The sequence below is a fragment of the Chelonoidis abingdonii genome, chromosome 15, assembly GCF_003597395.2.
Source record: "Chelonoidis abingdonii isolate Lonesome George chromosome 15, CheloAbing_2.0, whole genome shotgun sequence".
Classification (NCBI taxonomy): Eukaryota; Metazoa; Chordata; order Testudines; family Testudinidae; genus Chelonoidis; species Chelonoidis abingdonii.
In genome coordinates, this window is record NC_133783.1 from 34,775,519 (window position 1) to 34,791,507 (window position 15,989).

General features: G+C 40.4%; 1 protein-coding gene across 1 annotated transcript in view; it reads right to left on the reverse strand.

The window, feature by feature from the left end:
• The window catches only part of MARCHF5 (membrane associated ring-CH-type finger 5), a 58,635-nt gene that overhangs the window by 18,945 nt on the left and 23,701 nt on the right, over positions 1–15,989 (reverse strand). The window contains exon 2 of the mRNA XM_032770269.2: positions 14,465–14,667. Coding sequence (XP_032626160.1) covers positions 14,465–14,667 — 203 coding nt within the window. The remainder of the gene's footprint in view (positions 1–14,464; positions 14,668–15,989) is intronic.

A 15,989-nucleotide genomic window follows, 5' to 3' on the forward strand; every position in this document is an offset into this window, starting at 1 on the left:
CATGAAAGAACCACAGCTTCATATATAATGACCTGTGAAAGGCTGGTGTATGTGTAGCTACAATGGATATGAATGTTCTTTCCCCTTCATAAGTTCTGTTGTATTAATGCATTAAGTTTAATCTATTTGCTTAAAAACTGCACGGATTTCTCTTCATTGATTTTGTTACACATTAAAATTCTATTGCTTTGAACATAATTTCTATTTATTAGTTCAAAACATACGTTGCCAAGTGCCCTAGCCGTTCTGAAAGCAACCAATTACTTGTTACTGTACAGTGTGGCAAGTCGTAGGATCGGTGACAAGCAAAATTAATAGATGCATCGACAGGGTTATTGATAGGCAATCCCTAATAGACCACAAAACAGCAGGGCCAGGTAGAGCAGAGTACACCACAATGAATTACAGTGGCTCACTGCTGAAGTGCTCTTTCAAAGCCTCCCTGAGCCATATAGCTCCGCACTGAACTCTCTTAATAACCCAGACAGCCACTCCACCTCGGTGAAAAAACTTTTCTCCTTTTGCTTCATAGATATTATGCAGGACACAGCCGTCAGCTATAGCCATTGGGATATTTTTCTCACTGAGACCCAATTCTGTGGACAAACAATGCTAGTAACCCCTCAATCCACCAAAAGCACATTCAACTGTCATTCTGCTCCTGCTGAGGTGATAGTTGAATCTCAGTGCTGTCATGAGCCTGAACCAGGGGAGCAAGGGATAGGCTGGGTCCCCCAAGATCACTGTTGGAATTTCAACATTCCCAATCGAAATCCAGTCAGGAAAGAAAGTCGCTGCTTGTAGTTTTCTGAAAAGTCCTATGTTCTTAAAGATGTGAGCATCATGCACCTTCCCTGATCAGCCCACATCGATGCCTGTGAAGCGTTCCCAGGGGTCCACTAATGCTTGCATAACCAGATAAAACTAGCCTTTTCTGTTGATTTACTCTGTGGCAAGGTGGTCTGGTGCCAAAATAGAGACATGCATGCTGTCTATTGCTCCACCACAGTTCAGGAACCCCACTGCTGTACATCCATCCACTATATCCTGCACATTGCCAGGACATACAGTCCTACATAGCAGGTGGCAATTAATGGTCCTGCACACTTGCATTACAATGACCCACATAATGTATTTTCCAACTCCAAAATAACTTCTGACTGATTGCCAGCAAAATTGCATTGCAGGTTTCCACAGTGCAATTGCCACTTGCTTCTCCACTATCAGTGTAGCTTTCACTCTGGCGTTCCTGTGCTGGATGGCTGGGATGAGCCTAGCGCACAGATCCAGGAATGCATGCTTGTGCATCCAAAAGTTCTGCAGTCACTGTTCTCATTCCAAGCCTGCATTACGATGCGATCCCACCAGTCAGTGCTTGTTTCTCAGATCCAGAAGCAGCACTCCACTATCTAAGCTGCTCCGTGAACACCATCAACTACCTCCAAAAAGTTGTGTTCCACTGATTTGGTTCTTCTTGCAACTCTCCAAATACCAGAGGATTGTATGTCCTGTGCTTGCAACATTCATGACAACAGTTCAAAGCTGTGCAGGCTACATGATGCTGTCAGAGATGGTGGATAGTAAGGAGGGCCGTACAGATTTGTACGATTTTGAAAAAAGACATGAAAATTATGGGATATAGATCAGTAGTTCTCAGCCTGGGGTCCGAGGCCCCCTAGGAGGCCTTGAGCAGGTTTTTTTTGTGGGGGGTGGAAGGGGACTCCAAACAGGGCCAGCCCAGTCACTCAGGACTGAAGCTGAAACCTGAGCAATGTAGCTTTGTGGGGGCCCCAGGCAATTGCCCTGCTTGCTACCCCCTAACATCAGCCCTGGCTTTTATATGCAGAAAACCAGTTATTGTGGCACAAGTGGGCTGTGGAGTTTTTTTTAATAGTATGTTGGGGGCGGGGCGGAAGAGTCCGGCTCAGAAAGGAAAAGGTTGAGAACCTCTGATATTGAAGACATTATGGCATGGAGACAATTGCACACTGAGAAGCTGACCTCTTGCTCCCAGCCACAACTTGTTTCTGCTCCACCATGCATTTGCCAAAACACAGTGCACTGGACCATGGCAGGGTCCACACTAGCAAATCTATCCATAGTGCACTGCGCCATGCATCAATACAAGCACTTTTGATGAGTGTATGCACCATTGACAAAAGGAGACAAGTATGCACACGCACAAGTGATATACTAACTGCAGCAGCTTTAAGCCAATTTATCTGCATTAACCCAAGTTTGTAGTGTAGACATGGCCTAACATATCAACAAAACTGTTAATTCTCAGCTGAATACAATGGGATAAACAGAAGCAACAGAGCTAAATATTGTTCTGAAAATCTTTAATATTGGTGATGATGTGAAGAATCTGGGCAAACAGACCCACGTTTTAAAGCAGAACTAATATAAACTGGAATACTGTACTATAAAGTCATAACCCTGACCCTTTTTTTAAATATAAGGGACAATGTCAGGTTAAAAAATGTATTAATCTAATGTACTGGTAACAAAAAAAAGTTTAAGCCTAAAACCTTTTTAACTTTTCACCATTTAGGGGGTTTTGTTTTGGGGTTTTTTTTTTCCACTGCATACAGCTTAGACAATGACAATAGATTAATCTAACTTTTTGGTTTTATTGGACTAGCCAATACAGAAACATTTGGGTTCTAGATACTGCAGTGGAATTTTTATATTAAAATAAAATGACTGAGTGCAAACATTTTACTACTATGTTTTATCCAAAAGAATATACCAGTATATAAAATTTAATGTTTGGGCCTGAACTACCTGACATCTTATTTCAAAGGATTTAAAAAAAAAAAAAGCAACACAGACACCTCTCAATGGGAATTGGGCACCTAGCCACCCTTTGGACCTTTTAAACTCTCTCTCTCTCTCTCGTTTACACTGTGATGTTTAAAATAATATCTAGAACAAATAAAGGACCAAGTCCTTCATCAAACACAGTGGGGGCAGGATTTGGTCCAAACATTGATACATAGCAAAAAGTTTAACAATATAAACTACTTCAGTTTCTAAAACTGAAGAGACAAAAAGAACTAGCGGACTTGTTAAAGAGAAAAATGGTGTGATGGAAGAAGGAAAATACTGCTATGATAACTCATTTGTTACTGTGTCCCTCACTTTGAGCGAGTCTCCTGAAGACTACCATTCCTTCCCTCTGGTTAATATGAACAATTTTCAGTGTAGGACTGAAACATTACCTTAAAATGTAAGATCTGTTGTTACATAAATGCTAAAACATAAAATCAGTATTTATCATGTTCAATAAAAAATGTCCTAAGATTCAAGAATGAGTGTTTTGTAGCTTGAAAGTTTGTAAAATAAAACCTTCATCTTCCTAGAAATGCAGCTTTTAAAAAACTGTATTAAGTTAATGCACTATATATCTTTTCAGACTTCTGTCACAATTGAAATATAATTTCAATAGATTAGTACACAAAAGGAAGGAAGCAATATTACAGTCTGCTTCTTAACATTGACTTAATACAGCTTTGAAACTTTACTATGCAGAAGAAAAATGCTGCTTTCCGTTTACATTTTAGTAGTTTACATTTAACAGTACTGTACGTGTGTGCGTGTCTCTTTCTCTCTTCTGGTGCCTGACTGCGTACTTCCAGTTTCGAATAAGGTGTGTGGTTGACTGGTCAGTTCGTAACTGAGGTTCCACTGTACGATCCAGTTCAGAATTCTTTTTAATACAATGGCTTTACTTGCCAACATGAGATCACAAGGTGGGGGCCAGGAGGGCACTGCACACCTCTAAGTTGCCCTGCTGCAACAATGAACCAATATGGCAGTACACCTCAGTAAGAGTGCCCTGACTGGGCAGTGCTGGTTCCTGCAACAGGTTGTTAAGTTGGTTGGCTGGAGAGAAGGTCAGATGATATTATCAACAAATCCTGCTCTATTCTTCACTGCAAATGGCTGAGCCACATCAAGCCAAATTATTTTTAAAACAAACTTTATGACAATGCTCCTACAGCACCTTCTAACGAGGAACCAAAGTACTTCACACATGTAATTATTTCAACCTCAGAATACACTTGTACAGTCAGGCATAAAACTTGCTCAAGGTCACAATGATATCTATGTCAGAGCTGAGAAGAGAGCACAGATCTCCTGGTTCTCTATCTTATGCTTTATACAAGACCATCTTATGACTGTTAACTGTATTTTAAAAATTCTCATTTGAGTAAACTGTGTATTAAAATGGTAAATTTTAATGTCCTTTGCTACATCTGTGCAGCAGTGTTGATTAATACACGGTGAGTCATTCTAAATGTGCTTTAAAAATCAGCATTACAACATAACATGTCGTTAAGCTTACTAGATGTTCATCTTTATTGAATGTTTAAGAATCTGTAGGTTGAGGTTTTTAATGTGTACACATGCATAGTATTTACTTAAATGACAATTACTATAAGATTTAGCAAAATAAATATTTCTTATTTTGCTACTAAGTCATTTTGAAAACTTATGGCCCGATTTCTGTAGCAGCTGAGTACCTAAACCTCTGACTGAGGTCACTGGGGCCTGCACATGCTCAGCACCTCTGAAAAATCACACCTTTACAAGTTTTAAGTTGGTTGCTAAATTGAGCCTTCTTTCTGTGCATGCAACTATATTTGTGAAAATGATGGCAATTACCACCTCACAATCTGGACTACTACATCCCCGTTCATCATAAATCAAAGCAAGTTTCAAGACTATTTGAGCAGCAAAGAATCCTGTGGCACCTTATAGACTAACAGAAGTTTTGGAGCATGAGTTTTCGTGGGGGAATACCGACTTCGTCAGATGCAAGACTATTTGAGATTCTTCCTCCTGTCCCAAAACTTTCAACCCCTGCCCAGCAACAATAGGGAAAACTGAGGTAACAGAATGGGCATCCAGACTGCAGTAAATCTGAAAGGTAACTCATAATATTACAAGAGAAACCACAGCTCAAAAGTGAAATATGATCTTTCTAAGAAAGTACTACAAATGCAATGTAGCCAACTCTTGCTATTGTTATAGAAGCAGCAGAGAATCCTATGGCACCTTATAGACTAACAGACATTTTGGAGCATGAGCTTTCGTGGGTGAATATCCACTTCATCAGATGCATGTGCTTTTACAGATCCAGACTAACACGGCTACCCCTCTGATATTGTTATAGAGTCTTGCAATAGTTGGTGTTTTCAGAAAGACCCAGCTCTTAGGAGAGCTGAATTCTTGTGTCATCACTCCCCCTTTTTTAAAAAGTTTCTAGCCCATACTGTTTTATTCAGATCTTATACCACAGTTATCATGGTAGTATCTAGGTGGCTTCCAGTCGTACACTAAGCAATACAACTTACATCTGTTATGTGCGGTTTGTCCTTTCTTTCTCATTCTCTCCTAAAGGGATAGAATTGTGCGTACACTATACTGTTTTGTTTTGCAGGGTTTTTGTTTTTTAAAGTACATGCTTCCATGTGTTTACATGAAAGATGGCAAGATCAAAGCAGCATGCTATCCACTCAGAGTGGCAGACGGTAAGATTTATGATTGGCTTTTGTTCCTGTGGAAGTCTTGGATTGGCTCTCAAAAGCTTGTATTCAGACTAATTTTGCTTGTGTGGTACAAGGAGCCTGGGGAGCAGAGTTATTAACCATGGTCTTCATCCTGGAACTTTAGGTCATCCTTCAGACATCCTGGGCTGCGCAGTCTATGACTTGAAGGTAAGGACTGAGACCTTGAACTTAACTCAGTATTATATGGGAAGCCAATACGCAAAACAGAGGACAGGTCTGATATGCTCATGATATCCTGTGTAGCTGGACAGCCACACTGGAACATTTAGTACTACTTGAAGTGTCCTGATTGCCGATGGCTTCATGCAAAGGTGTACTGATTTACTGTATGGGAGGCGAGGAAGGTGTGTATAACTGAGGCCTGTTAATCATCTGCCTGGAAAGGACAGTTTCCTTACCAAAAAGGGATGATAGAAAGCATTACTTGCAGATGCTACAAGCTAACTTAGCATCAGCAAGGAATCCAGGAACATTCCTAAACCTAAGGAATGAATTGACAAATTGTAGGTTTGCATCTTCACCCAACGGAAAATGCACTGTGCCTGCAAATTAAAGAGCTTTCCTCTGTCTCCAAATATAACCTCTCCCTTCATTGGACTGAAAAACCACGAGCTGATCTCATCCAAGCACTGGGCCATCTTGGTGGTAGTAATTTATATGTGGTGAAGATGATATGTGACACTTGCATATTGCAGACAATGGAATCCAAGATAATGGAGAAAAGCCTGAATATACGAACAGTGTGCACCCTATAGGCTCAGTAACCTGAATGCAAATAAAAATAATCCAATGTTTTAAAATCATGATTTTTGAAAGCTTGCGGTTGGCAGTGCAGCAAATGGTTAATAGTACTTTACAATACCTGGGTTGCAAGAAAAGTGACATCCTAATCCTTTCATCCTAATGTGAATGAGAAGAACACAGATTGTTTTCAACCTTAAGTAAAAGTAAAGTGAATTTAAGATTTTAAAATTGTAAGAAACAAACCAAATGTTTTGTCGGTATTAAAATATTATTAGATTATAACTCATTGTACTGCGCGCAGCACTTGAAAAACTATTTTGCATGGCTGATGGTAATATAATCATGTATTTTAGCTGCGTATGTTTCTGTTCAATATTTGTGCCATTAACAGAATGACTGATAGTAAGGAAACGAAGTGCCTAGTGAGACCTTATAGATTCATTGTTAATGTCTGATAGCTATGCTCAACTGCATGCATTTAATTTATATTTGGATATATAAATGGAGTATACAGAAGGTCCAAATAATGGGAAACTGACTTCAAATATGTGACGGTATAAAAGGAGGAGAAATAGCAAAACAAACTACACAACAGATGGAGTTAAAATGGATTACTGAAGAGGTCAGTCCTCTGAGGTGGGGTCCAGAGGAGAATGAAAAGTTACCTTTACGGTATCCGTGTTCTTCAACAAGTGATCCTCTTCTAAATTTTATTTCTCACAAATTTATATTACTTTTCTTTTAAACCCTTTCACTGACGTGTTCAAAAATATTTGTTCTCCTGTGAAAACTGGCTCGGCATATCCTCATTTGTAGAATACATAAACATCTGCGCTGAGCCTGGAACCATCAAGAAAAACAGTGACCAATACGGCTTGTGCAAATCCCTTCATGGAACCAAATGTACAGACCAGCAGCTATCAAGAAATATGTGGTCCCAATTGGCCTCCATTTTTATTTACTTGGCTAGCTGAGTGTCAAGCAGCGTGTTGCAATGACTGCTGCTATCTTTTACGTACTAGGTCTTTTGTAACTAGGTCTGTTTCCACAAACTTCCTGGTACCACACACTGTGTTCAGTTCTTTGCATGCCAAAGCTCTAGTTTATGCTTTGGTATTGTTCAATGGCTTATATAGCCTCTATTTCTCTTTTTCATTTGAAATGTCTGATTTCCGACAAGGAGGCATGTTTTCAAACATGAGACAGAAGAAGGTATGTAACATACTCACACGTTCACTGCCTCGTGTGGCTGGGAAGGTCCCTCTCTCTCCAGTTTATAACTGTGTCTGTACATTTTCCTCCCCAAAGCTGCAAAAGAACAAACTAAAACCTTTCCTACTGCAGGAGACTTGAAGGTTCAATCTGCAGGTCAGTCCACAGTACATCTGAGTACAGCAGAGATCCTGGACAGTTGGGTTCCATTTCCATTGTGTGAAAGCTGGGGTTGACTACTCACTCAGTGCTGTAAGATGGTTTCTTGTTTACACTTGTGGCTTGCATAGGCTATGTGTAGCTGCATGCTGCAATGAAAGGCAGGCTGCATCTTTGCTGTGGTATGTAGCTACAAGTAGCAATGAAAGGCTCCAGCAGCTCCCCACTGCCTATCCCTGGTTCTAAGAAGACAGTGTTGTTTAGTGGTTAAATTATATGAGGTGACCAAAACATATACTGAGCACAATCTGGGAGGCAGTATGAATAAGTGGATCAGACTTGGATCTGGCATAATACACACACTAAAGATAAGATGAAAGCTACCCTGATGCTCAAACAAATCTCTAAAATCTCATCTTTAAAAATCTAAAATGGCAGAGAAGAATGTCCATTCATAATGTAGTCATCTCATCCAAATTTTTGTTTACTTTGAAAGTCTACATTATATATAAATGGATTGCATAAAACAAGCATCCATGTCACTTGCATGTAGAAATATTTGTGGATTCCACTTCATTTTGAAACTAATTTATATTACCAATCATAATTTTGAGAAAAAGATAGTTAGCTTTCATACTTAATGCTTTAGCGAATGCTTTTTGGAACAATATTTTCTAGTAGCATGGGGGAGTTGAGTTCTTGACGTACAGAAGTTTTAACTGTGGCACATGGGGAAGATCTGTCGGTTGCCTTTCCCTCCCTCAGACAATCCTTGTGCCTCTTGGAGATCACTACCAGCAATACCTCCAAAAAGATACTTACTGCTGCATAAAAAAGTGCTGCTGGTGAGATCCTTTGAAGACTGGTTCTCGTCTAACTCTGACATGATGTGACCTTGACTGCCTTCTAGGGTTGTCAGTAATAAGGGCTATAGTGGTGAGAACAACAGTCTGATAGTTAGGATACTGGTCTGAGGTTTGGGAGATGTGTGTTCAATTCCCCGCTCTGCCACAGGCTTCCCATGTGACATTGTGCAAGTCAGTTACACCCTCTCTGCCTCAGCACCCCATCTGTAAAATGGGAATAGGGGGTGTTCTGAGGATAAACACATTAGATTGAGGTACTCAGATACTGAGATGATGGGGGCCATACAAGTCCCTTACACTGATTTTTCAGCAGCCAGCTGTGGGTTTTACAAATAAAATAGATTTAAAAAAAATCAGGAAAGAATGCAAGATAAAATTTAATTAGATAGGAAAAGCACACCTGGACAATGCTCTAGAGTTCTGATTTCCCCTTGCTAAGATAAAATGTAGATGCAGTCCTAATCACTACTTCATTATCCCATAAAAGATAGTCAATATTTTAAACTTGCTTCAAACATCAAAAGCAGTTTATTCAAAAACCTAATGCAAAATGCTAGCATATAGCGTCATTCTTTATCTGAATGCTGTTGACTTGCGTCAACCTGAGGCTCCTTTTTATCCAGAGAAAAAGATTCTTCTTCCCCATTCTTGGAGCCAAATGATTCTTCTCATATGAAGAATTTTGTATTAACAGGTTATTTGTACAACTGAATTCAATTTAGCACACTGCTCAGTCTTCCTTCTTAGGTACAACCTTTACCAGACAACTCGACACATACCAGATCCATCTTCCTTATTAAAGACATATATTAGGGCAACATACAATTGCCTAAACATAACTGGGACCCTATTGTACTGGGCATTGTATAAACAGATAAGACAGAATCCTGCTCTAAAGAGCTTACAATATAAGACACTCCCAATTTTTGTACTGGACCAAGGTGACAAGTGGCACTTTAAAAATGGAGCTGCAAGTCTTTATAAATTTGCCTTCAATATAGCAGTGAACTATGATCCTCACCTCTGTGCAGAATAGCTGGCCTCGTAAAATTTAATGTAAATGGTTAGCATAATGGGCCAAACATATAACCACACAATTTTACTTTGTATATTCCTCCCTCCTTCTCTTCCTATTATCTTTCCCTGCATCCTTCTTTGTCATACTCACACTTGTTTTAAGCTTCTAGGGGCAGGAACTATATTTTTTTTCAGTAACACACTATTTCTTACCTCTGATGCTACATAAATAACTAAAATAATGAATCTCCCAAAAGCCAGCTAAAGAGAAACATTCAACATACAGATATAAAGGTTAAGGAAAAAGCTTAAAACTAGATGTGCTGCATCAGGATGATGCTCTATGTCTGGCTACTGGGAGAATTCAGGAAACCTTAAAATTTGTAATATGCCTGTAATAAAACTACTCTTACCTGCTGCATGCAGAACTCAGGCATGTAACAAAATGTCCAAACGATTCTACATTACTTTAGTGACCACAGTCATGGTTCTGAAAGAGTTGGTACATGCCCATATATCATACCATTTCTCTGAAGCTACTATTTTGAATCTTAGCGTTCATTTATCAGTATTGCCAATCTCAAGAGATTCATAGACTCTAGGACTGGAAGGGACCTCGAGAGGTCATTGAGTCCAGTCCCCTGCCCTCATGGCAGGACCAAATACTCTCTAGACCATCCCTGATACACATTTATCTAACCTACTCTTAAATATCTCCAGAGATGGAGATTCCACAACCTCCCTAGGCAATTTATTCCAGTGGTTTATCACTACCCTGACAGTTGGAACTTTTTTCCTGATGTCCAACCTAAATCTCCTTGCTGCAGTTTAAAGCCATTGCTTCTTGTTCTATCCTTAGAGGCTAAGGTGGCCGTGAACAAGTTTCTCTCTCTCCTTCTATGACACCCTTTTAGATACCTGAAAACTGCTATCATGTCCCCTCTCAGTCTTCTCTTTTCCAAACTAAAACAAACCCAATTCTTTCAGCCTTCGTTTCATAGGTCATGTTCTCAAGACTTTTTAAATCATTCTTGTTGTTCTTCTCTGGACCCTCTCCAATTTCTCCACATCCTTTCTTGAAATGCAGTGCCCAGAACTTTCTGCCATACTCCTTCCTAGACAGTCTCTTCCCATTCTGTATGTGTGAAACTGATTGTTCCTTCCTAAGTGGAACACTTTGCATTTGTCTTTATTGAACTTCATCCGGTTTACTTCAGACCATTTCTCCAATTTGTCCAGATCATTTTGAATTTTGACCCTGTTCTCCAAAGCAGTTGTAATCCCTCTCAGTTTGGTATCGTCCACAAACTTAATAAGCCTACTTTCTATGCCAACATCTAAGTCGTTGATGATCAAACATCAAGAGTCAATTCCCTGAAAGTAATGAGATCTTTTTTTTTTTAAATTTGAGTTGACTTTATCATCATCGTGTCTTGACTAATTCCCTTGGATACCTCTGCCAGTGTGTACATGTGATTGATTTCAGGTGGAAAAGTCAACCTTTAATGCACACAAATGTGCACTTCTCCCTGGATGCTCCACTTCCTCTCTCTTCCTTCAGATGGGGCACTACCATCCATTTCCTACTGTCTTGACTCTCTTGTCTCACAGTTTCCCATCTTTCCTCCATATTCTCCTCATGCAGGAGGACTATAAAATGGAACTAGAAAATGAACAATGAACATCCAAGAAGCACCAAGTACTCTATGTATCAAGTTTTCTAATTATTTTTCAGTCAATCTTTGTATGGAAGAATGCCTTTACAATAGCAACCACCTTTGGTAATTGCAAAAACCCTAACCCAAGCAGAGCTTTCTGTAACCCTATTATATTCTATATAGGTTCTTACACCACACATCGCCATAATATCTGAGTGCCCTCCAGTACTGCATTGAGCAACATGGCTACACATCTGTCATGTGGTATTTGTCTTCTCATCCTCTCCCAGGGGACAAGCATGTGCAGTTAGGTGTTTTAGTAGGGTTTGTTTTTTGCGGGGTTTTTTTAAACGAACTATACCTGTTTCTAGGTGTTTGTTAAAGACGACAATGTTAAAGAAATGTGCTTTGCACTTGGAGTGGAAAATAGTGAGAGAAGTGATGGTCTTCAGTTCTGGAGGGAGTTCATTTCATAATCTCAAACCATTCCTGGGTAAAGTTCTGTTTCCCCACTAGACAAGCTTTAATCTTATCAATGAGAGTTCCATTGTGCCACAGGAGTGTAGCTTTCCACCACTGTACTCATCCTGAAGCTTGAGGCTGTCTCTTAGATATCCTGAGAGCCAATGCTAGGGAGTGCTTTAAGAGTAAGGCCTGAGACCTTTAACTTGATTCAAAATCCTATGAGAAGCCAATGGAGGTCAGGTTTGATGTGCTCACAGTAGCCTTCATTGGTGAGAAGATGCACTGCAATGTTCTGTACTAGCTGGAGTTTCCAAAGCACTGAAGACTTCATTCCCAGGTATTGGATTGCTATAATCCATCTGAGACATGCAGTAATGATTTATAATCCTTAATTCTTTACAAATCAATTCTCATATTCAAAGCACTTCAAAAATAGGTCAGTCTACTTTTTTGTATAATTTTGATCAGCTACATGTGTCATCCTACTGCAATACAATTTAGTTTTTTAAAAATATCTCAAGTACCCAAATAGCTAAAAATAATGTGTATTTTAATTATCCTTCCCTTACATTACCCGGAAGCTTCTTCCTCTGCCCGGGACTGCAGCTGCAGGATTTCCCCAACTCCTCCAGAATGAGCAGCTGTTGGGTTCTGGGCAGAGGAGAACTCCAGTGGGAGGCAGGGAAGCGTTACTGTTGGTTCTGGTGTCCTGGACCCAACAGCAACTTCTCTGTGACTCCACCCTTCCCTTGACTCCCACTGCCCCAGGACCTTCTCTCTCCGCTACTACTGAGATAGGGCTAATCCCTGCATGAAGGGATTAGCCATAAGTGGCAAGGTCAAATCCAAGTTCTCAGCTACACAGGGTATATCTACACTGCAAATAAGAGAACTTCAGCGCAGGATCTCAGAACCTAGGTTAACTGATTCAGGCTTGCAGAGCTAAAAATATCAGTGTAGTTGTTCACCAGGTTTCAGAGCCCAGGCTCCAGCCCAAGCCCAAAACATCTACACTGCTATTTTCAGCCCCACTGCCAGAGACTCACGAGTCCAAGTCTGTTGACCCTCCGCTGACACTTTGTGCTGTGGGATTTTCTTGGCAGTGTAGACTCCCACAGGCTCTGGTACAGAGCTCTGTCCATGCATCCAGACCCGTGAATCGTGGGGAACGGATTTGCCCGTCATATTTTCACAATAAATCCCCTTGCAAGCACCAAAATACTGGGATTCATGATTAATTCACAAGTGTTAGCAATACTGATTTTTAAACTGCCAGTTGGTGGCTCCTACCCTCAGCTGCTAGTCCCAGCTGGGCTGGGGAGGGCTGGACTTTCTCTTCCCCTGCATGGCATCTGGGGCCATGTCACAGCCACCCCCAGATTTCTCCCCCAGCTGTAGGAAGCTCTGCAAACTCCCACCCCGCCCTCAGACTTCCTGCACCCATGGCTCCTCAGCTGCAGAGGGCGTGATCTCTGTACAGGGAGCTGCTCCCCCATCCACCCAACACTTGTGCATCCAGACCCCCTCATATCCAGACCCCATTTCACCCAGAACCTCACCACAAGCCTCGCTCCCCCTGCACCTGCACCATCCAAGCAAGCTACCCACACCCTGATCCCCACCCTACCGAGCCCCAACCAGCTGTACTTGGATCCTCACCCCAATGAGCCCCACACCCAGACTCTCCTGTTAAGCCCCAACCACCTTCACCTGATCCCCCTGCCAAGTCCCATTACTGTTGCAACCAGAACCCTCCAACAAGCCCCCAATGCATCAAGATTCGCCCGTCACCCAGATCCCCCAGTGAGCCACCCACATCCAGATTGCCCCACATAGACCCCTCTCAACCCACCCCTGGACCCTCCACACTAAGCCCCTCCACACTTGGATCCTGCCTTGCTGAGTCTGCCAGCCCACACCTGGTGCACCTGGTACAGAGGGGCACGGCACTGGGGCGTTTCTGGGACAGGCCCAGTTCTTGCGCTGTGTCAGGGTTGGGTGCAGCCTCATCACTGAGTCCGTGTCCTGGGGTAAACGGCACAGTGATCTCTCAGTTCTATGCAGACAGTGGCCTGTGCTTCCCACGCCATGCTGGAGCTTCCACGTTCATTTGACAAATAAAATTTACAGAATTGTGCAGAATTTTAAAATATTGTGTGAAGAATTTTTAAATTTTTTGATACACAATTTTTAGGTGCAGAATGCTCTTGGGAGTTATTTTGGCAACTCATGTGGGTGGAGCTTGGAACAGTATCCCCTCCTCTTTTCTTTTTTTGACTAATCATAACACAACTATAATACTGTCCTCTCTTGAGTACAGAGCAGTACTCACGGTGTCCTATACAAATTAAATATAAAAATACTTTCAGGAAATATTAGGGACGTGGTTACAAATCTGCAGGCAGGCTCCCTTCTCTGCCCCTCAGCTGACTAAAAACAGTCTCCTCTACAGGCTGGCAAAGGATTCTGGGGTATGCTTATAGTGAGCAATTGATCTCTGCTCATCTATAGGGCAGAAGCTGTCTAAAGTTTCCAGGATGCAGTGAACTGAACCAAGACAGATGCATTACTTGCAAATTTCTGCATCAGTTTTCCAAAGAGCACCAACAACTTAAATGATGAGTTAGCAAGTCCTGGTCTATTTCACAACACAGAAGTTTACATGCCAAACAGACGTTAGATACTGGAAGTTTTGTATAAAATAAGTAGAGTATAAATACTGAAACAATTACACTGTATTTGAATTTAACAGCACATTGCTTACCTAGCTTTGGAAATACTATTAAGTATTCTGCATTGCACTGAGGACACGCAACTCGAGCTGTACTGTTTCCTCTTTGTTTTTCATCCACCCAACGCTGTAGACAAGTCTGGTGAACCCATTTTGTAGAGCCTCTACACCTGCAAGGTCTCACCCACTCCGCTGTTCGATCATCTTCATCGGTGGCAAAACACACCCAGCAACTTCTGTAATTAAAACAAATAAATATCAGGCAAAAGTACCAATGTATATAAACACTTACAGATAATATTTTTACATGTAAAGCAGTTTAAAAACAAACCAAAAAAAACCTTGAACCTGGAGAGGGCAATTACATTCATCACTCCTTGTATCACCAAGAACACCACTACTTCCTTTGCAGAGCAAACTTTTCCTATTAATAATGCAATAATGTTTCTGTCAGCAAAATATTAGTTTTAAAATATTTTGGAATCATTAAGCACTATTAATTCAGTTTGATAATTGAGCAATTAGTCAATGTCAAAGTTGTAGATTCAAAATCAGAATCACTTGATAGATATTTGCAAAGTACAGGTTCTTAATGTATTATCCATGCCTCTACCCACCTCAGAACTGCTGCAAAACACATGCTTTGCTGTCTGCTTTAATCAAAAACAGACAGCTATGCCAAAAATACAGTCCTTGCAAAACAAACTCAAAACCACTGTGTGTTTGTCATGAAGACTAACACAAAGTGTAATGCATCACATTGGTATTAAACATCCAACAAGGAGAAGGGTTGAGGCATTTTAGTATGACAGCATCCCACTTATCTATCACCAAAATGTTACAAAAAGCACCAAACACACTTTAGTTACAAAAATAACCACAATGCTGTAAGTGTTATCTGGATATAGTATCAATACTTGGAACTTATAGAGCACTTCTCATTAAAGTATCTCAAATTATTTTACAAAGGGTGCGTTATTTACAGTTAGGCAAAATTAAGGAATGGAGAGGTTATGAGATCTGTATAGGAAGGAAAAGAACACGTTCCAGTCCCAGTTCTAACCACTAATGCACTTTGTCTCTAGGCATTTGGGATATAGTTTTCAAAATAATATGAAACATGGTTCTGGCTTAAAGTGTTTCTAAAACTTCAAAATTAACAACAACTCCATGATTTGTTTCACACTGAACCAACTTTTGCTGCCTCATTTCATATATTAATTAATTTTAAAAACAGAGTCTACAAATATTTCAGATTTAATGAGTAATTACCTGCTTGTTCACTATCTAGAAGTCTACTATTAAGAAATAATTGCAATAAAAGTCTCAAACCTTTCAGTGGCCTCATTAAAATTATTCCCCCATCATCTCGATTTTAAGAAGCACTATCATTGTCTAATTTGAGATATCCATGGTGTTCTCAAAACTTACGCTCCAAAATTAGATTTTGAAAAAGAAATTTTGTTAAATAATTACTGTGGAACGTAAGTGTTTTCAGGAAATGTTTTACTGCATATTGTTTAATTGAAACATCCTTCTGCTATATTTAGCACTCAAA